This window comes from Chlorocebus sabaeus, chromosome X (assembly GCF_047675955.1).
Source record: "Chlorocebus sabaeus isolate Y175 chromosome X, mChlSab1.0.hap1, whole genome shotgun sequence".
NCBI classification, from domain to species: Eukaryota; Metazoa; Chordata; class Mammalia; order Primates; family Cercopithecidae; genus Chlorocebus; species Chlorocebus sabaeus.
The window spans coordinates 1,565,038-1,585,746 of record NC_132933.1 but is presented as its reverse complement, the minus strand read 5'-3'; the positions used below and the strand labels follow the sequence as shown (position 1 = coordinate 1,585,746).

At 58.6% G+C, this 20,709-nt stretch overlaps 3 protein-coding genes and 1 non-coding gene across 4 annotated transcripts; 3 read left to right on the top strand and 1 right to left on the bottom strand.

Annotated features, from left to right (window-relative positions):
* Nucleotides 1-228: 228 nt before the first annotated feature.
* EMD (emerin) lies at nucleotides 229-2,737 on the top strand. The gene is made up of 6 exons (XM_007993136.3): nucleotides 229-608; nucleotides 732-836; nucleotides 992-1,069; nucleotides 1,284-1,417; nucleotides 1,872-1,921; nucleotides 2,006-2,737. The coding sequence occupies exons 1-6, from the start codon at nucleotides 527-529 to the stop codon at nucleotides 2,331-2,333; spliced, it is 777 nt and encodes a 258-aa protein (XP_007991327.1). The 5' UTR covers nucleotides 229-526; the 3' UTR covers nucleotides 2,334-2,737.
* Nucleotides 2,738-7,683: 4,946 nt separating this feature from the next.
* On the bottom strand, nucleotides 7,684-10,826 carry LOC140710818 (uncharacterized). The gene is made up of 2 exons (XM_073013313.1): nucleotides 9,961-10,826; nucleotides 7,684-9,297 (listed from the first exon to the last, which is right to left on the bottom strand). Exon 2 carries the CDS (start codon nucleotides 9,146-9,148, stop codon nucleotides 8,240-8,242), a length of 909 nt encoding a protein of 302 aa, XP_072869414.1. The 5' UTR covers nucleotides 9,149-9,297; nucleotides 9,961-10,826; the 3' UTR covers nucleotides 7,684-8,239.
* A 4,929-nt stretch (nucleotides 10,827-15,755) lies between these two features.
* On the top strand, nucleotides 15,756-20,173 carry RPL10 (ribosomal protein L10). Its single transcript, XM_073013312.1, has 8 exons — nucleotides 15,756-16,577; nucleotides 17,273-17,602; nucleotides 17,707-17,752; nucleotides 18,547-18,605; nucleotides 18,699-18,806; nucleotides 19,017-19,155; nucleotides 19,723-19,885; nucleotides 19,963-20,173. Exons 3-8 carry the CDS (start codon nucleotides 17,730-17,732, stop codon nucleotides 20,113-20,115), a joined length of 645 nt encoding a protein of 214 aa, XP_072869413.1. The 5' UTR covers nucleotides 15,756-16,577; nucleotides 17,273-17,602; nucleotides 17,707-17,729; the 3' UTR covers nucleotides 20,116-20,173.
* Nucleotides 19,540-19,674, top strand: LOC119621004 (small nucleolar RNA SNORA70). The gene has a single exon (XR_005237542.1). It is a non-coding gene; the product is annotated as a small nucleolar RNA SNORA70 (small nucleolar RNA).
* Nucleotides 20,174-20,709: the final 536 nt, after the last annotated feature.

The window sequence follows — 20,709 nt, the reverse complement described above, 5'->3', positions numbered from 1 at the left end:
CCGCGCGGGCCCCTCCGCCTACGCCGCTAGCCAATCCGTGCGTTAGTGACGTGTGGCGCCCCTCGCGGCGCGGCTTGCTCCCACCGCTAGACCTTCTGCTCCGCGCCCGCGCGGGCCCCGCCCCCTCCATCACTAGCCAATTCCCGTGTTTGTGACATATGGGCTTGCGGCCCCGCCCGCTCCCACCGCGAGACCGGTTCCCACCACCCTGACTCCCGGGCGGGCCGCCCTCTCCGCCGCTACCCAATCCGTGAGTTGATGACGTTTGGGCTCGCGGTCCCAGCCTCCCAGCTCTCAGGGCCCGGCCGGTCTGTGCCGGCTACTCCCGCCGTTAGGTCCCGCCCCGCGCAGCGCGCGCAGCCTGCGGAGCCAGCGGGCGTGACGCGACAGCGATTCGGCTGTGACGCGAGTGCGGCCGCTCCCGATGCACTCGTGCCGCCCCCGCCGTGCTCCTAGGCAGCCGTTGCTCGGCCGGTTTTGGTAGGCCCGGGCCGCCGCCAGGCCTCCGCCCGAGCCCGCACCCGCCATGGACGACTACGCAGATCTTTCAAATACCGAGCTGACCGCCTTGCTGCGCCGGTACAACATCCCGCACGGGCCTGTAGTAGGTACGCGGCGGCGGGCGGGACCCCTTCCGGGCCCCCTCCTCGTGCTCCGCCCCGCGACCTCCCCGCTGCCTTCCCCGCGCCCCTTCCCCGGCCCGCGGCCCTGACCGCCCCGTGTCCGGCCAGGATCAACTCGTAGGCTTTACGAGCAGAAGATCTTCGAGTATGAGACCCAGAGGCGGCGGCTCTCGCCCCCCGGCTCGTCAGCTGCCTCCTCTTATCGCTTCTCTGGTGAGAGCCTCGCCTGTGGGGACGGCCTGGGACGCGGGGAGGATGAGGTAGCGAGGGTGTGGCAGGGGTGCGGGTCGAGAGCGGCACTGGGGAAAGGGGAGGGAAGTCTCGGGGTGCGGGGGGACAAACAGTTCTGTCTCCTCCTTTCAATCCAGACTTGAATTCGACGTCAGGGGATTCAGATATGTATGATCTTCCCAAGAAAGAGGACGCCTTACTCTACCAGAGCAAGGGTAAGGCAGGGGTTGGGTGGGCACGCTGGCACCTTCACCCGACTGCGTCAGGGACCCCGCTCACAGGGAGGACCTGAGACCTCAGTCCCAACCACTCCAGCAGCCTTAGGAGGGAGAAACTGTCACAGGTCCCGAAATGGGATTCAGATTAGGGCCATCGGGCCAGGCGGGGCACACCGATGCCCCCTCTGCTACCGCTGCCCCCCTTCCCAAGGCTACAATGACGACTACTATGAAGAGAGCTACTTCACTACCAGGACTTATGGGGAGCCCGAGTCTGCGGGCCCGTCCAGGGGCTTCCGCCAGTCTGTGACTTCACTTCCAGATGCGGACACTTTCCACCACCAGGTGAGCTGGCTGGCAGGTGTACTGTACTTGGGTACAACCTAGGGGATCGCGGCTGTGTTTGGATAAATCCAGGGGGCCACTGGGTACAAATGGTGGCCCTTGGGCCTCTGGGGAGACTTTGGCTCAGCAGACACCTGTTTGGTCAGGGTCCTACTTTGGGGAGCCCTCAGAACTATGTGACTAGAGCACATAGGATGCGTCCTGCACCCTGGTCTGGGATCTAGGCTCCAGCTCTTCCTGAGAGTCCTGGGGGCAAAAGGGGATGCTGGGGCATGAGCACAAGTAGCAAGGCCCCATGGATAAAAGGCTGAACACCCAGAGTCATTCAGGAGGGTGTGGGTCCCTGGTCTCTAACCAAAGGTCAGAGGGGACCCGCTGGGGAAGTTTGAGAGGGACGTGACAGGGCCATGGTGACCCTGCCAGCCAGTTCCCTCACCTTGACTCTCTTCTACAGGTGCGTGATGACGATCTTTTGTCGTCTTCTGAAGAGGAGTGCAAGGATAGGTATGTATGTATGGGGAAGGACAGGGACAGGGGCTGGTTCTGGACCCAGGCTCCTGGCCCACCTGCTCCCCTCTTTTGCCTCAGGGAACGCCCCATGTACGGCCGAGACAGTGCCTACCAGAGCATCGCGCACTACCGCCCTGTTTCAGCCTCCAGGAGCTCCCTGGACCTGTCCTATTATCCTACTTCCTCCCCCACCTCTTCTATGTCCTCCTCCTCATCTTCCTCTTCATGGCTCACCCGCCGTGCCATCCGGCCTGAAAACCATGCTCCTGGGGCTGGGCTGGGCCAGGATCACCAGGTCCCGCTCTGGGGCCAGCTGCTGCTTTTCCTGGTCTTTGTGATCGTCCTCTTCTTCATTTACTACTTCATGCAGGCTGAGGAAGGCAACCCTTTCCAGAGGGAGCCATGAGGGTCTGGGCTTCAGAGCCAGGTCTTCTGGGGAAGTCCTGGCTGACTGCCTTAGCAGTGGGGGTGGGGGTGGGTGTGGGGGCAGGGGCAGGGGCTTTTATGTGTTCTTGCTTGGGGGGCGCTGGGCCTAGCCCAGAGTAGTGCTTGCTCCCCCTGCCTTGTCCCACCAGGGAGGCAGCAGATTCAGGCCCTCCATGGGGGCCTGAGTGTGCTTTCCTTGGCAGCCTCCTGGCCCTGCTTGCCTGTAACCCTTAGGGTCCAGGAGGGCAAGGCCTCACTCAGTCAGAGGAGAACATGGTTCTTGTTGTCATGCATGCCTCCTTTTTGTCATCTTGTTTGGGGGGATTAACCAAAGGCCACCCTTTGTTTTCGTGGACATACAATAAAAACCCCATTTATTTTTAATGCGTTGGCTCTTCCTGGAGGAGAGGGTTGGGCTCCCATGGCAAGGGCCTCTGCGTCTTGGGGCTCGAGGATTGCAATCTGGCTTTGTTGGGTCCGCATTTTTGCTTTGGTCTGGGGATAGGAATCAAATGTTACCCAGAGATGTTTGTGTTTTGTTTGGGAGTTTTATTCCCTAACTCATTCCCCAAAGCACCTGTAACTGCTTATACATATAATTGTGGTACAACAAGGCGTATACAGAGAACCCACTTAGAAATTCAGGCAAAGCAGCCGGGCGCGGTGGCTCAAGCCTGTAATCCCAGCACTTTGGGAGGCCGAGGCGGGCGGATCACGAGGTCAGGAGATCGAGACCATACTGGCTAACACAGTGAAACCCCGTCTCTACTAAAAATACAAAAAAGTAGCCGGGCGAGGTGGCGGGCGCCTGTAGTCCCAGCTACTTGGGAGGCTGAGGCAGGAGAATGGCAGGAACCCGGGAGGCGGAGCTTGCAGTGAGCCGAGATCGCACCACTGCACTCCAGCCTGGGTGACAGAGCAACACTCCGTCTCAAAAAAGAAGAAATTCAGGCAAAGCTGCATGCACGCTACCAGCAGTCTGCGGGTGTTTTAACTGGAAAAAGCTGAAGTCCACCCCAGTGTCCAAGGGCATGGGGATGGAAAAAAAAATGAAGCATCTCTGGCACAGCATTCTCAGCTCCTGGAACTGCTGCTTGTTTAACATGGGAGAAAAGCTCCAAAGGCTGAAATGCCCCATCATCCCTGGGTGATGGAATTCACCTGCCTATATTCTCACTTAGCTCCCAGGTTTTCTGCCCTAGGTATGTATTTCATAATCTTCTATATATACATATATATAATTTTTTTTTTTTTGAGACGGAGTCACTCTGTCACCCAGGCTGGAGTGCAATGACGCCATCTTGGCTCACTGCAACCTCTGCCTCCTGGGTTCAAGCAATTCTTCTGTCTCAGCCTCCCTAGTAGCTGGGACTACAGTCACATGCCACCATACCTGGCTAATTTTTGTATTTTTAGTAGAGATGGGGTTTCACTATATTGGTCAGGCTGGTCTCGAACTCCTGATCTCAGGTGATCTACCCATCTTGGCCCGCCAAAGTGCTGGGATTACAGGTGTCAGCCACTGTGCTCAAAGTTTATATTATATACACACATATACACATATATATGCATATATATACATAGATATACATATATACCTATATATACATATATATATATATTGTTTTATTTTATTTATTTTTTTGAGATGCAGTCTCGCTGTTGCCAGGCTGGAGTGCAGTGGCACAATCTCAGCTCACCGCAACCTCTGCCTCCTGAGTCCAAGCGATTTCCCCTCCCTCGGCCTCCCGAGTAGCTGGGACTACAGGTGTGCACCACCATGCACGGCTAATGCTTTGTATTTTAGTAGAGACGGGGTTTCACCAGGTTGGCCAAGATGGTCTCGATCTCCTGACCTCGTGGTCCACCCACCTCAACCTCCCAAAGTGCTGGGATTACATCTGTGAGCCACTGTGCCTGGTCTACATCTATTTTTTTAAGTGGAAAGTGGGTACTAAAGCCGAAGACAGGCCGAGCGTGGTGGCTCATGCCTGTAATCCCAGCACTTTGGGAGGCCATGGCAGGCAGATCACAAGGTAAAGAGATCGGGACCATCCTGGCCAACATGGTGAAACCCCATCTCCAATAAAAATACAAAAAATTAGCTGGGTGTGGTGGTGCATGCCTGTAATCACAGCTACTCAGGAGGCTGGGACAGGAGAATCGCTTGAACCCGGGAGGTGGAGGTTGCAGTGAGCTTAGATCGCACCACTGCACTCCAGCCTGGGCAACACAGCGAGACTCCGTCTCAAAAAAAAATAATAATAATAAAAAAAAACCCAAGACAGAATGCCACATGTTGCTGTGCACGCCTGGCTCTATGCTGCCGGCAGAGGGCGGGAAAGCGCACAGGGGCTGCCATCCACTGCACACGGGCAGGTGGGAAACAGAGGCCCAGCAAGGGGTGGGGTGCTGGCATTAGTCCCCCTTGCCTTTGGCTCCTTGCTGCAGGTAGTGGGACAGCCCAGCCTCCCACACTTGGCACAGCTCCCATGCAGTGCCTGCACATGCGCCCGTGGAGGCAGGGCTGGGGCTGGGACCCTCCCTGGCTACTCTTGACCATTTATCTTGGCTGCTCTCCTCCCCCTAGTCTCTCCTCACGTATATTTTTGATCCTAAAATAGTGCATGGTCCTTGTGTGTTGAAAACATGCAGAAAAGAGCGAAGCACTTCTAATTTTCTTACCACTCACAGTTTCAGCCTTTCTTGTTTGTTATAAGCTCCTCTTACCTAGCTCACCCCCAGAGCCCAGCCACTTGCTGTGTGGACTCCCCAAGCCCTTGCCCTCTGCCCCTCACCATCCCAAGCCCAATGCAACAGACTGATGGCTGGCCCTGCAGCAGGCGAGACCTGGATGGTCCATGGCAGGTGGTAGGCATGTGCAGGGGATGCCACCTCCTCACAGGTCCACCTTAGGGACCCAATGGTCCCATTAATAAGCCTGTACGTGGGGGGCAGAACAAACAGGTTGCTACTACCAGGACCCTAGAAGGACGCAGTGACAGCCTCCTGTTTCAGCAACTGATAAAAACCAAGTACACTGACAGGAAGAACCGAACTCACCGAAGTCCAGTTCCCCCAGGAAGCACTCACTACCTGGGATTGTGGCTGGACAGAGGCAGATGGGGCCTAGCAGGAACCTATATGGGACCTGGGGTGGAGGCAAGGTTGACATCTCAAAGCTCTGGAGTAATAGCCGGTGTCAGGGAGATGGGGGATGTGGAGCTGGGCTTGGGGCATCCCAAGGAGAGAAAAGAGATATCCAGGTATCTGGACGAAATGGTGCTTTCTAGGCCTTAGGTCAGGTCCTGGATCTGTTACAGGTGAGGAGTAAAGAAGAGGCAGCTGGGTGTACTTGGCAACCCCTGTGGTGTCTGGCGTGAGGGAATAGAGGGAAGGAAGGAACAGCGGCCAACCCCAACGTAGCTTGCCCCTTTTCATTCATTCCAAAAGAGCTCCCAAGACTGGATGGAAGAGGGCTCCCGGAGTTCCCACCCCATTTCCCCAGGGAATGACAAGGGCTGCAAGACTCCTACCCCAGGGCTCAGAGACTCCCTGCTCCTGAGGGCTCACGGCCTTCCCCAGGGCTCTGCTCCCACCACCTCCCTGAGCTCCCCCTGGATTCCTGAGGCCTCCCACTTGGGCTTGGTCACCAATCCCCAGGGCTCCGTGGGCCTTGGAGTACTCCCTCCCTGTTCCAGGGCTCCTCAGGGCTCTGCCAAGTTCATCCTGTGATCTGTCCAACCCCCAGGGCTTTGAACCCCATGAGGGATTCCAACTACTCTGGACACACCCAAGTGCACTGGGTGCCCCCACTGGAACCAGAAGGATTAGGAAGGTTCCATGGGCCTCAAGAGCCTCCAGGCCTCCACTTAAATGTTCTCCAGAGCTCTGAGAGACCACTGTGGCCCCGCTTTCAAAAGCTCCCAAATAATCTGGGGTCCCCCGCAGGGCTCCAGCAGTACTCAGACACACAGCAGGGGGCAGCAGCTGCCCAAGGTCCCAGCAAGAGGCCACTCTGGGGACTGTCCAAGAAGATACTGGATTTTTTTCCTCCACTGCCCCCAGGCCCTGCCAGACCAGGGAGGAGAACCAACAGAGGGGGCTGGGAGGGTGTCGAGGCGGCCAGTGGAGAAGGAGACGGTGGAGAGGAAATGCAGGGCCAGGGCCCAGAACCCGTGGTCCTGGTAAGGCCCTTGACCTCGACCCCAGACAGGTCCAAAAGGTGACAGCGCCAAGGCCGGCCAAGGCCGGCCAAGAAGGACCCTTGCCTTGACCCTCAGCTGTGGTGGAAGTAGGAAGGATGTCTGTTGGGCCGCTACCACTTTCAAGAAGAGAGTGCAAGAGGTGTAGAACCTGTGGCTTCATGAGGATAGGCCACTCCTGACTCTGATGGCATAAAGGAAAGGAAAACGGCAGAGGAGCCCTGCCTGACTTCCACTTGGGGCTGAGCTGCTGGCCCCAGGCTCAGGGCGGCCACTCACTGGGAGACACGGGGCAAGCAAGACACAGAAAGGGGAAGTCCCACCCCCAGCCCCAGCCACTCTACTGCTCCCCCTGGGCCCAATGGCATAGAGGCAAAGGGGCCAAGCACACGCTGGAAGCATCTAGAAGCCACCAGCTGAATGGGGGTGGGAGGCAGCAGAGCCAGGCCCAGAAAGATCCAGTGCCAGTGGGGAGGACGGGAGGTCCCCCTGAGGCTGCGACTTGTCCGCTCAGCCCACTGTGTGCCCAGGATTCTGAACCTCTGGGGCACCCCCTCCTGCCCCGAGTCACCCAGAGTCTCCTGCCCCCTCCCTGTGCCGGCTCCATCATATCCTCTCCCAAGCCCCACGCCTGGCAGGGCCACCGGGGAAACCGCCCTAGGGCTGGGCTGGGTGAACCAAGGGCACCGATCCCCCAACCCTCCGGATCATCCCCAGGCTGCAGGGACACATGTGGGGCGGCAAGGGCGGTAGATAAACTAGGGGGATCCAGGCCCCTGAGGACAGCCCTGGCGGGAGGCCACAGGCCTCACAGGGCGGTGAGCTGGAGGCCACCCAGGCAGGCAGGCAGCAGGGAAAGAGATTGGCATGGTCGTGGCCAGCGGCCCCCCCGGGAAGGGCGGGCAAGTAGGAGCAAAAACAAGAGCAGAGCACGGGCCCCTACCCTGCTGGGGCCTATGGTCTGGGGACCCAGCCACACTGAGGAAGACCCAGGAGGACCCGCCGGGCTACTAGGAGATAAAGGGTGCACAGGCCTCCAACCCGCAGGTTATGTCTGGACTGAGTCCAGGGAGGGCAGGGAGGGGCGGTAGCCCAGTTGACTTTCCCTCCCCTAAGCCTCACCTCTGCACCCCAACCCTCCCTTCTGCCTCCCGACAGCCCCATCCTCGCTCTCCGAGGCAACTGGGAGGGGACCTGGAGAGGAAACAGAAGCAATGGCCCCTCAGAGCGCGGTTCCCCGAAATCTATGGCCAGGGACTGAGTCTAGCACTCAGACACCATTGGGAACACTGGCCAGGAGTCCCTCGGGTGGATCTGGGAACCTGCTGCAGAAGCTTAGGGGACTGGGCCAGCTCAAGGAAGGGCTCAGGCTGGAAACTGAGCAGGCAGGGCACCCCTGGACCTGGGGCCGAGGAGGACAGGAAGTAGGCAACTATGGAAAGACCCCCCCCCCACCACCCACCCTCAACTCGGCACACAAAGGCCCAGAGAGGCCCCCAGACATCACTGTGGGGGCAGGGGTGTTTGCAAACATCCGCAGAGGGACCGGGTGTCACAGGCACATGGACAGCTTGCAGGGCCCGCCTGAGGCTAGGACAGAAGCAGGGGGCTGGCAGGAGGTGCCCGGCCAGGGTCCCCAACTGTGTGGGAGGCAGGCGGCACCAGTCCCGGGCAGGATCTCTCAGAGGAGGCACCGTACCCAGCCAGGGCTCCCGGAGACAGGGGTGGTGGGGCCGAGTGTCCCCTCACCCTGTGCCTGGCCCCCAACAAAGGGCGAGCATGTATCCTTCTTGGACACAGTGTCCAGGGAAGGGCACTCCCAAACTGGGATGACCCCTAGGCCAGAGGACCCCCCAGCCCCAGCTGACAGCAGCCGGGTGTCTGGGGAGGCCCCTGGGAGGCAGGGCGGCAGCCAAGAAGAGCACCATCCCTGGACGCACTCTCCAACCGCAACCAGGGCCCGGTCCCCCGAAGGCACCAGCTCTCCCTGGGGGCAGGACCTTGATCCAGAGCAGGAGTGGAGGCCCCCCCGACAGGGGACGACGGCCGGAGAGGCCCCGGGCTCACAAGCCAGGGAGCGGCGCCTCTGTGCCCGGAAGCCCCTGGGTCCTGCCTGGGCTGCTGGTAGCTGCTGTGGGCCTAGGGGTCTGGAGACCCCAGGGTGCTCTGGGGCAGCCCCTTTGGGACCCTCAATGGAGCCAGTAAGTCTAGGAGGGCGCCGATCTGTCCAGGTGGGTGCATGGGCCGGGACAGGGTCCGGCTGCTGTCGTGACTGTGCCCGTCTGCCGAACAGGCCGCTAGGAGAGCACTCCCTGAGCGAGGGCGCCGGGCAGCCTGGGGAGGGAGGACACCGTCCCCGTCCAGGCCCCCGAGGCCCCCATGGCAGGGAGAGCCAGACCTCCTCACTGTTCTTCCCGGGGGACCAGGCCGGGCACCTTGGCTCAGGGGAGACAGGGTCACAGAGGACAGCCAGCGGGCAGGTGGCCCAGGAGTGTGGGGGTTCAGTGGGCCTGACCGTGTCCTGAGGCACCCCAGGACCCTGTACCCAACACCCTGGGGGAGGGGCTGTCCCCACCTGCCAGGAACACATTCCTCAGGGAAGGCCCGGCAACCTGCTCTCGTCGGGTTCAAGGAGGGCCAGGCGGCTTTGGAAGGGGTCAGGAGCTGTCATCAAGGGTCCCTGCATTGCCCAGAGGCGGCACCGGCCAACAGGAAAAGCACTCATCGCCCACGGAACCTCTGTGACAAATTCAGAGCCACGGAGAGCGTCATCAGGAAGTCACCTGCCAGTCCCAGTGGGAAGGATGGGGCAACCTCCTGGGGCCCCAGTGGAAAGCTCCTTCCGGGACCCACCTGGCACTCCACATCCCACCCCCCAGGCCAGGGACTGCCCCTGGAGCCTGGAGCCCAGTATCCGGCAACCTGACACATCACGGAACAAAGGAGCTGCTCTGCCTTCACCACGATGGCGCGGCACACCCCCTCCCTGCCCCGGCCCCTCTCCTTTCAGGGCTGCATGCCGGGAGGAGAGGCCTCCCCTGTCTGCAGAGAGAGGTCGCCCCACTTGGGGCAGAGAGGGGGCAGGGGCAGGAATGAGCCCCTGGGAGGAGGGCATTGGAAGTAGGAGGCACATGCCATGCAGGCTGGCGTGGGGCACTCATGCCATGCAAAAGGGGCTGTGGTGACCAGAACGGGCTTCCTGCCGGCTCCTGGGGATGTTGGGCCAGGGGTCCCCGACCCGGGCTGGGAAAGGCTTCCATGAAGAGCCAGCGAGCACACAGCACAGACCCTGCGGGGCACACTGGGTCTTGGGGGCAGAGTCTCCCTTCTTGGGGTTCTCTGTGATGGGTTTTGCAACCCTTTCAGGATGTCAAAGCACGCCCCGCCCTCAGAAATGCAGACCCCGGCCAGTGTCAGCCCCAGGAGGCGGCCTGCTGCTCCCGCTGACACCAAGGACATGTTCCTGAGGCGGCCCGCTCGGGGTCTCCAGCAGCCCACACAGCTCTACAGGCGCAAGGGCGCTTCTGACTTGCAGCACTCAGGAACAGCCTCCACCCTGAGCGTGGCGCCCTCTCCAGCACGTTCCAGGGTGGACCTGTGAGACCAATAAAAACCACAGCGGAGGTGAGGCGAGTCACTTAGGAGGCCAGGACATAAAGAGAGTGTGGCCAGGTCTAGGGCGCCCTCTCCTGCTGGTTCGATTGGATTGCAGCTCCGGGGGACGCCGAGCAGTCCTGGGAGAAGGCCAGGTGGGGAGGAACCGAGGTCTCCTGCCGCAGCCTCCAGAGGGAGAATCATCACGAGGGCTCCCCACCCAGTCAGATAGGGTGACTGGGCCCCAGTGGACACCTGACCGCAGCCTGAGAGGGACCCTGAGCCACAGTCCTGGCTCCCCGAGAGCCCTCCCAGAGCCTGTCCCTCAGAACCCTGGGGGGTGAGAGGAGCGCTAGGTGGGGAAGGACCGAAACGTGGAGTCGTCTGTTACCCAGCAGTCGGAACTGGTGCTCAGCGTCCAGGGGGCGAGACACAGCGTGAGCCAGAAGGAAACAAACCGACAAGAACCCCCAGAAGCCATCAGGAAAGCCTGGAGATTCTGATGACACGAAAACTAAAATCCCGTGTGACCAAGCACAACCCGCAAACCGCACAGTCAAGAGACAAGTGATAACATGGGGAAAAAATAGTAGCAAGAGGTGACTAAGGGCTCGCGTCAGTCTCTCTCTCTCTCTCTCTCTCACACACACACACACACACACACACACAGAGCTGGACACACGGACAAGGCAAAGTGCAAGGACAAGAGAGCAAAAGGGGGCGGAGGAGAGGAAGGGAGAGGGAAGGAAGCGTCTTCTCCACCGGGACGCAATTCCTTGGGAGTCCGTCTGACCCCAGGGCAAAGGGATGCTGGGTCGCCAGAGCCGCCGAGGAGACTGGAAGTCCCGCCAGGCCTCGGAGCCCAGCAAAGAGGAACCCGGGCGGACGGGTCAAACCCAGCGGCCGGCTCCGGGGGTGGGTGGTGGCGCTGTGGGGAGCCGCCTGAGCAGCATCACCAGCAGCTGGGAACCCTCCCGGTGCGGGAAGGTTGGCAGGTAAGGCGGGTCTTCCCTGGACACACACTGGGCTGGACCCAGCGGTCCCATGGGTGCTGGAACCAGCCCTGCGGGTGTTCCCAGCCAGGCACCCTCCCGCGGGAAGACCGGTTGAAGGGATGGCTCCTGTTGGCACCCACGTCGAGGGAAGCCACCGCCTTCTCTGCGGGGCTCACCTTTCCTACCTCCCCCAGGAGACAGGCCAGGAAGCGCCCCAGCCCACGACCGCCCGCAGCAGAGCAGGATTCCCTCCCCGGCGGCCACCGCTGTCAAGGGACGGGCAAGACTTTGTTACCCCACCTCGCGCCACCGCGGAACGCTGCACAGACACCTCCAGACGCCGCTTCCCCCAGGACGCACGCCCGCCCGCCCGCCCGCTCTGCCCACCTATCCCTGGACGCTGCCGGGTGGACGGGTGGGGACGGCCCTGCTTCCCCACGACTCCCCAGACGCGCCCCGAAGCACTTTCGGAGCACAGTGGAGTGGGAAGGGCGGGGCGGCCCCTCGACGGCGCCCAGGCGAGAGCGGCTCACGGGGCTTCCCGGGCCCTGATCTCGGGGGACGCCTGTCCGCCTAGTCCCCGGGGGAGGACAGTGACCGCCGGTCTGCACGGGAAGGGGACTCGGCGCATGCCCCGCAGGGCCGGCCCAGGACTGGGAGGCTTGGAAGGCGATGCCGAGGCGGCGGCGGCGGGGTGGGGTGGGGCGGGGCGGGGGGGGCGGGGCTGGGCGTGGAGGGACAGACCTAGTCTCTGCCCGCCGGAGCCCACAGCTGCCTCGCTCCCCACCTCCGCCTCGGTCGCTCCCCGGAGGCTCCAGGAGCCCACAGGAAGCTCCGCCCCGACCCGCCTATCCATCCTCCTCTTCGCCTGTCCTCGCCAATGACCGTGCTCAGATTGCACGGAATTCCCGCCCCTCGCCCTTGGCGGACGCTCCTGCTGCCCAATGGACGACACCCTGTCGCGTGCGCGCTGCTGCGGCCCTGCCGGGCGTGGCGCGGCGCGGCGCTCTCTGGCTCCTAAGCGTTCCCGGGGAGAGAGCCAGGGCGCTGGCCGCAGAGTCGTCGGTGCACACGCAACAGTGCCGCCTTGTGTTTTGGGTGCGGACTTGCGCTTCTCTAAGCGTTCCATTCCCGAGAAGGGGCGAGAAACGTCCAGAGGTCGTGGCACCTGCCCGTCGCTGCCGGGCGTCGGCCGTGGGCGCAACTGAAGCACCCCGGGAGCGCGGCGCGACATCCGTGCCCTCCGAGGGCGGCCCGGGTGTCGCCGCGGTTCGCGCGGGAGGGCGCGGCCGTGGGCATTTCCGCGCTTGCGCGGGTTCCAGTCTCTGCCCCGCCCCCCCATCCCCGGACCGGCTCCTCCCTCTCATGGCCCCGCAGTAGACGCAGCTCCTCCCTCCTGCGGTGCAGCGCTGCCAGGGCTCTGCTCCAGGAGTCATCGAGTCCGCGGAGCGTTGTCTCAACGGACCCACGCGCTGCCCTCCGCTGGGGTGGGCCGAGTACCCTCCGCCTCCCGCCCGCGAGATCCATCCCAGCTCTTGGCGGGGGTCCGTGGTTCTTCTCGCTCATGGCCACGGAACGGTCCACGCTCGCGGAGCCACAGGCTGAGCTTTTCCTGGTGAGGGACAAGGTCGTGGTTTCCCGTGGCTGGTGGCCCTTACGGAAGAGCCTCCTGGGAGCACGAACTTGCAGGGTTTCCTGTCATCGGGTTGCCACGCCCGTCTTGAACGCTCGAGTCCACGCAGAAGTGCAGAAGTGGATGTATAGCTTTATTTGCAATGTTTTCGTTTTCTTCTTTTTCTTCTTTTTTTTTTTTTTTTTTTTTTTTTTTTTTGAGGCAGCGTCTCACTCTGTCGCCCAGTCTGGAGTGCAGTGGCGCGATGAGGGCTCATCTACAGCCTTGACCTCTCCACCCCAGCGAGGGCTTCAACCTCCGGCCTCAGCCTTCCATGTAGCTGGGACTACAGGCGCACGCCACCACCACGTCCACCTAATTTTTTACTTTTTGTAGAGATGGGTCTTGCTTTGTCGCTCAGGCTGGTCTGGGATTCCTGGGCTCAGGTGATCCACCTCAGCCTCCCAAAGTGCTGGGATTTGCTGGGATTCTGGGCACTGGGCACTGGCCACCGCACCTGGCCTGATGTGTAGTTTTTAGACTCTTTTTTTTTTTTTTTTTTTTTTTTTTGAGACGGAGTCTTGCTCTGTCGCCCAGGCTGGAGTGCAGTGGCGGGATCTCGGCTCACTGCAAGCTCCGCCTCCCGGGTTCACGCCATTCTCCTGCCTCAGCCTCCTGAGTAGCTGGGACTACAGGCGCCCGCCACCGCGCCCGGCTAATTTTTTGTATTTTTAGTAGAGACAGGGTATCACCGTGGTCTCGATCTCCTGACCTTGTGATCCGCCCGCCTCAGCCTCCCAAAGTGCTGGGATTACAGGCATGAGCCACCGCGCCCGGCATGATGTGTAGTTTCAGTAGAAACCACCAAAGTCTTCAGGGTGGCCTGTGCATCACTTTACACATATTCAAGCGAATCATTGAGAGGTTTTTGAGGCCGGACGCGGTGGCTCAGGCCTGTGATCCCAGCACTTTGGGAGGCCGAGGCTGGTGGATCGTTTGAGGTCAGGAGTTCGAGACCAGCCTGACCAACATAGTGCAACCCCGTCTCTAATAAAATAACACAATTAGTCGGCGTGGTGGCGCCCTCGCCTATAATCCCAACTACTCACAAGGCTGAGGCAGGAGAATCGCTTGAACCCAGGAGGCAGAGGTTGCACTGAGCCAGGATGGCACCATGGCACTCCAGCCTGGGTGATAGAGCAAGATTCTGTCTCAAAAACAAAAACAAAAAAACGGTTTTTGAAACAACTTGAAACATGTTATCCCATGTATAAAGTAGTATAAAGTTATTTATACTATTCTTCTGTGCAATCACCCACATAGTTAAACAATTTAAGGCCCATGATCTGGCCGGGCGCGGTGTCTCACGCCTGTAATCCCAGCGCTTTCTGAGGCTGAGGCGGGTGGATCACGAGGTCAGGAGTTCGAGACCAAACTGGCCAATATGGTGAAACCTCATTTCTACTAAAAATACAAAAATTAGCTGGGTGTGGTGGCATGTGCCTGTCATCCCAGCTACTCGGGAGGCTGAGGTAGAAGAATCACTTGAACCCAGGAGGCGGAGGTTGCAGGAAGCCGAGATTGCACCACTGCACTCTAGCCTGGGTGAAACAGTGAGACTCCGTCTCAAAAAAAAAAAAAAAAAAAAAAAACCATTGTGCTACACATTTTGTAGTGATTTTTTTTTTTAAGCTTTTTTATAATTTCAACTTTTTTGTTTTTGAGATAGAATCTCACTCTGTCACCCAGGCTAGAGTGCAGTGGCACAATCTCGGCTCACTGCAACATTCACCTCCTGGGTTTAAGCAGTTCTCCCACCTCAGCCTACCGAGTAGCTGGGACTAAAGGTGCATGCCACCATGCCCTTTACGTGGGCCGAGATAGCGGCATTGCACTGCAGCCTGGGCAACAAGAGCCAAACTCCGTCTCAGAAAGAAAAAAAAAAGGACAGTGGAGTCCTAGATGGTGAGGGTAGCAATGGAGAAACCCACTTCAATTTCTTTGTGCTAACGGTTCATGGAAGGATTCCCATGGGAAGGTCAGGAGGGAGAGGAGCCAACAGGTGGAACTCCGCCAGTTCCCCTGTCCTCACCGTGTAGGGCTGCAAGATTGCTTGGTGCCTGTCTGGGCTCCAGGGCCCCCACCCGCCCCTGCAGGCTTGTGTGCGGATCAGCAAGAGGCACTCCGCTCTCCAGGCAGGTAGTCAGCTGGAGGCGAGGACAACCGGGAGGGATTTCAGCCCTCTCACTCCCCAGGAAGGTGTCCTTGTGCAGAGAACAGCCTGCACGACCTTCTAGGGCATGCAGGATTAGACTGTATCCTCCCTCTGCCCAAAGTGGCTACGGAAAGTTCATTTTAACACCCACTAGAGAGTGAGGAGACTGTAGGTGGAATTTCTTTTTTGTTTTTCTTTTTTTCCGAGACAGAGGAGTCTTGCTCTGTGGTCCCAGGCTGGAGTACAGTGGTGTGATCTTGGCTCATTGCAACCTCTGCCTCCGGGGTTCAAGCAGTTCTCCTGCCTCAGCCCCCCGAGTAGCTGAGATTACAGGCATGCGCCACCATGCCCAGCTAATTTTTTGTATTTTTAGTAGAGATGGGGTTTCACCACGTTGGCCAGGCTGGTCTCCAACTCCTGACCTCAACTGATCCACCCACCTCAGCCTCCCAAAGTGCTGGGATTATAGGTGTGAGCCACTGCACCCGCCCTGTAGGCAGAATATTTTTTTTTTTCCTGAGATAGTTTCTCTCTGTAGGCCAGGCTAGAGTGCAGTGGCATGATCTCAGCTCACTGCAACCTCTGTCTCCCGGGCTCAAGCAATTCTTCTGCCTCAGCCTCCCGAGTAGCTGGAATTACAGTTGTGTGCCACCACACCCGGCTTATTTTTGTATTTTTAATAGAGACGGGGTTTCACCATGTTGGCCAGGCTGGTCTCGAACTTCTGACCTCAGGTAATCCGCCCGCCTCAGCCTCCTAAAGTGCTGGGATTACAGGCGTGAGCCACCGCGCCTGGCCATACATGACTTTTTTTGAGACAGAGTCTTGCTCTGTTGCCCGGGCTGGAGTGCAGTGGTGCGATCTCAGCTCACTGCAATCTCTGCCTCCTGAGCTCAAGCGATCCTCCCACCTCAGCTGGGATTAGAATGTGCTGCCACGCCTGCCTAAGTTTTAATTTTTTTTTTCTTTGATACGGAGTCTTGCTTTGTTGCCCAGGCTGGAGTGCAATGGCACGGTCTTGGCTCACTGCAACCTCTGCCTCCCGGGTTCAAGTGATTCTCTGCCTGAGTCTCCGGAGCAGCCGGGATTACATGCCCCCGCCACCATGCCCGGCTAATTTTTGTATTTTTAGTAGAGACGAGGTTTCACCATGTTGGCCAGGCTAGTCTCAAACTGCTGACCTCGTGATCCGCCCACCTTGGCCTCCCAGAGTGCTGGGATTACAGGCGTGAGCCACTGCGCCTGGCCAATTTTTAATTTTTGTAGAGGCAGTTTTTCCCCTTGTTGTCCAGGCTGGTCTCAAACTCCTGGGCTCAAGTGATCCGCCCACCTCTGCCCCTCAAAGTGCTGGGATTACAGGCGTGAGCCACCGCGCCCCGCCGCAATCCCTGACTTGTATTGCCCCAGTGGTGTTACAGCCTGGAACCCAGTTACAGACGTAAGTCACCGCCGGGATCCAGAGTCCCATGATGGAAAGGGAGGCTACCTGCCCCTGGGAAGGACCCTGCACCGTTGCTGCAAGTGCACCCCAGAAATCGTCCCAAGCTTTTCTCAAAGGGACCTGAAGCCATTTGTAAAAGCGACATGTCATCCTGGAAAACAGGTGCGCTCGAGCAGGATTCCCTCCTGTCCTTCCTGTCAAAGGACGGGAAGTTACCCCACCGCGCTCCACCTGCAGATTGTGGACAGACACCTCCAGACGCCACTTCCCCCAGGACGCCCGCCCGCTCTGCGCACCTCTCCCTGGATGCTGCTCCGTGGGCGGGTTGGGGCGGCCCTGCTTCCCCACGACCCCCAGACGCGCCCCGAGGCACTCTGAGCACAGTGGAGTGGGAAGGGCGAGGCGAGGTAGTGCCCAGGCGAGAGTGGCTCATGGGAAGCGGCGCCCGAGACGCAGTTGGCCAGGACGGTGCGGGTCAGGGTGGACGGTGCGGGTCAGGGTGGGCGGAGCGGGGCCAGTGATGCCCCCGGGTCTCCCAGGCCATGAATCTCTGTGGAGACTTCTCGACCTCTTCCCCGCGGCAATGTGCAAATCCTAGGTCTCCAGGAAACGGGGATACGGGGCATAGCTCCCAGCAAGGCCTGGTCCAGCTTCTCCGGTAGGGGAATGGGTCTCCCGCTCCGGCCTCCCGGGTTGACAAAGGAACGCGGGCCCAGGTCCCTATATGGCGCTTCACCGCCGGGGCTTCTAGCCTAGAAGGAGGCACGGAGCGCATGTCCGGGACCCGCGCAAGCTCGGGGACACTCTCGCGGTCGCCAGGAGGCCCACCCAGGGTGCTTTCCTTTTTCCACTCTCAGAAATATACGTCTGTCACAGTTAAGAGCAAAGCCTAGGGCAAGAGTTCTACGCCCAAGATGGCCAGCCGGAAGCGGGCTTCTCGCGACCATGTGGCGAAGCCCCATTCGTCAGCTGGCCGCCCGCGGCCCCGGTACCCGGCCACCTCTCTGATCTGCGCATATGCTGGGCTACGCCTGGGCGCAGGCGCTAAGAGCGGCTGTGTCTATGGTCATGACGTCTGACAGAGCGTCCACCCGCCTTCGCCAGGACTCTATGGTTCTTACGCGCGCAGATAGATCGCCTATATAAGGCATGCGCAGACGTGGGAGCACCTCTTTCCCTTCGGCGGGGTGAGTAAGCTCAGTTGTAGTCTGTTGCAGTGCCATTGCTGGTTCTCACCCCTTTTAGGTCTGTTCTCGTCTTCCGTTCCGACTCTCTCTCTCTCTCGTTGCAGCCACTGAAGATCCTGGTGTCGCCATGGGCCGCCGCCCCGCCCGTTGGTGAGTCTTGAATCGGTGTACTTTCACTGCTGGGAAACGGGAGGGGAAAGAAGTGCCTGTGGCCGCTGAAAACAGCTGTGGGGTGGAGCGTCCCCCGTGCGGCGGCCCCGTTCTGGGAACTGATCCTATGTTTTATATCTCGCAGTTCTTTTTTAGTCTTCAATATTACTGTCTGTCCCTTCGTTCCCGTGTCGGTGTGGAAGCGACCGTTCCCTCATGTATCTCTCCCTGTGTCCTGCAAGCTCACCGCATTTTCGGACGCTCGATGCTCTCTTGGGGCCTTTGTGTGCGTTCTCTGTCTTATTTCCGGGCGACGTGCCGCCTGCCTTGTCGGACTTGAAGGGCAGTCCGGGAAAAACGGGTGCGGCCGCCTCCTGTGTCCTACAGGGGGCGCCAGACGCCTTTCCACTCGACTCGGAGGTGGATTTAGTGCCACGTGCCCGAAAGTCTTAAATTGGGTGATCTGAGCTGTGCAGTGATAATGCGGCGATTTTGTAGTATGCAGTGTCTTGAAGAGATAATTTTTAACTAGGAAAGTTTGTTGCGAAGTGTTTATAGGAAGCGTAAGACAAAGTAACGGAAGATGGTGGCGGTTGTGTTTCTAGTTTTGGGTGTCCTCTGTGTTGCAGCAGCCAAGTGTTGCTTTGTAGTTTATTTCCCCGAATGCAAACGGTAGTGGACGTGCATTCCCCACCCTTTTCCCGTCCCTCTTTTGGGTTGTTCCTTGAGGGGCAAAGTCCCTGTTGGGCTTTATGTGAACCTCACCTAACCTGTGTTTTTTCACTCCCCTGCAGTTACCGGTATTGTAAGAACAAGCCGTACCCAAAGTCTCGCTTTTGCCGAGGTGTCCCTGGTAAGTAGTGGAAGGGCCCCTGCACTGGCTTGGCTCTACTGACTCAGCGTCCGTCTGTGACACCCCCTGCACACTTGCCCAATCCTTTTTTAGATGCCAAGATTCGCATCTTTGACCTGGGGCGGAAGAAGGCAAAAGTGGATGAGTTTCCGCTCTGTGGCCACATGGTGTCAGATGAATATGAGCAGCTGTCCTCTGAAGGTAAGGCAGGATTCTTTGTTCGTCACCCCCAGTCCTTCCTCTTTGCTCCCTCAACCCCATCCACATACACTGCACTGGAATTGGGAGTTAATGAAACATAAGCCTTTTTACAAAACCCAGCCAACACATTTCCCCTGAGCTGGAGAAGGTCGTGGTGAATGTTTCTCTACTATCGTATTTCACTTTGGTGCTTTCTTTCCCCCTACCTAGCCCTGGAGGCTGCCCGAATTTGTGCCAATAAGTACATGGTAAAAAGTTGTGGCAAGGATGGCTTCCATATCCGGGTGCGGCTCCACCCCTTCCACGTCATCCGCATCAACAAGATGTTGTCCTGTGCTGGGGCTGACAGGTGAGTTTGGTCTGGGCCTTTTAAGGCAGTTTTCCCATAATTTGGAGTCTCTACGTTATTAGGCTTGCATTAATTCGACAGAGCATAGAGGTACTTGGCCCCAGTGACTCAGCCACTATGGCTACTAGAAAAGCCAGGACACAGCTGGCAAGTGATTTTCAGTGGTCACTCAGGACCCTTTCCTATGTACTGTTGCGGATACAAACAAAGCATGAGGAAGTCTTAGCAAGTAAGCTGTTTACCACAGGTGAGGAGAAACACTTGTGATGGGAGTAGCTTTTCTTTTAGCTTGATGACAACCATCTTGCCAGCAAGCAGGTAGTTGAAGCTAGTAGAGGAGCCCAGTGGTGCCTTGCAGGACGCCTCCATGGTTCTTGAGATGCTCTGCAGCCAATTAAGCCGACTGAGTTCCTTTCCTCATGGGGGCCCAGTGTGCAATGACTGCAAACAGCAGCTTCCTTGGTAGTGTATGCAGCCTGTTTGTTGTATGGGTTGCTCTAAGGGACCTTGGAGACAGGCCTTTCCGATGGACATTCATGTTTCTAACTTTGCACTACCCCAATGTAGGCTCCAAACGGGCATGCGAGGTGCTTTTGGAAAGCCCCAGGGCACCGTGGCCAGGGTTCACATTGGCCAAGTTATCATGTCCATCCGCACCAAGCTGCAGAACAAGGAGCATGTGATTGAGGCCCTACGCAGGGCCAAGTTCAAGTTTCCTGGCCGCCAGAAGGTACGTACTGCTGCAGCCCCCTTCTCCCACCTTTCTTTGCCCCAGGCCTTCTGACAATTCTTTCCATTGCTCCCTAGATCCACATCTCAAAGAAGTGGGGCTTCACCAAGTTCAATGCTGATGAATTTGAAGACATGGTGGCTGAAAAGCGGCTCATCCCAGATGGCTGTGGGGTCAAGTATATCCCCAATCGTGGTCCTCTGGACAAATGGCGAGCCCTGCACTCATGAGGGCTTCCAATATGCTGCCCCCACTTAATATTCACCAATAAATTCTACTTCCTGTCCACCTATGTTTTTGTATTTACATTCTTGAGGGAGAAGGAACTTCCTTTGGGAACCTTTGGGTCATTGCCCTTTCACTTCAGAAACAGGTTGACAGTTCAGCCCTGCTCATGAGGCAGCAAACCCTGCAAAGGGCTAGGACTGGTGGCCTTATGTCAGTTGTCTACTCTGGAGCTTGACTTGGACCTCCCCAGGTCCTAGGCAGTAGGTTGAAAAGCATTGAAGTGCTTTTCATGAAGCACAGCTGCAGCAAAGCCTTGCAATCCCAGGCTGGGGTCAGCCTACGGTTGTGTTGCTTATTACAACACATGGGAACCAAGAGGGGCTTGTGGGCTAGAGGCTGACCAGCAGTGCCCCAACCAGCATCAGCATTTATTTAGCAAGGGTAGGTGTGCATTGCATTGGGCGTGGTCTCACCCATCTGGTTTAGCCAGTCCTCCTTGTTGGAAATCATTCTGGGATTTGCACTTTTCCTATCTCTAGCAATCTCCTGAGCCCCATGCACTAACCTCTCCCAGAGCCTGCATTCCCAGGGCCCTC

Excerpts from the sequence above, each read along its gene's own strand:
- EMD (XM_007993136.3), top strand. The coding sequence starts at position 527 with ATGGACGACTACGCAGATCTTTCAAATACCGAGCTGACCGCCTTGCTG. Across the intron at positions 837-991 it reads CTCCTCTTATCGCTTCTCTG|ACTTGAATTCGACGTCAGGG; the intron begins GTGAGAGCCTCG and ends CTTTCAATCCAG. Across the intron at positions 1,070-1,283 it reads CTTACTCTACCAGAGCAAGG|GCTACAATGACGACTACTAT; the intron begins GTAAGGCAGGGG and ends CCCCTTCCCAAG.
- LOC140710818 (XM_073013313.1), bottom strand. The coding sequence starts at position 9,148 with ATGTGTTCCTGGCAGGTGGGGACAGCCCCTCCCCCAGGGTGTTGGGTA.
- RPL10 (XM_073013312.1), top strand. The coding sequence starts at position 17,730 with ATGGGCCGCCGCCCCGCCCGTTG. Across the intron at positions 17,753-18,546 it reads GGCCGCCGCCCCGCCCGTTG|TTACCGGTATTGTAAGAACA; the intron begins GTGAGTCTTGAA and ends ACTCCCCTGCAG. Across the intron at positions 19,886-19,962 it reads AGTTTCCTGGCCGCCAGAAG|ATCCACATCTCAAAGAAGTG; the intron begins GTACGTACTGCT and ends ATTGCTCCCTAG.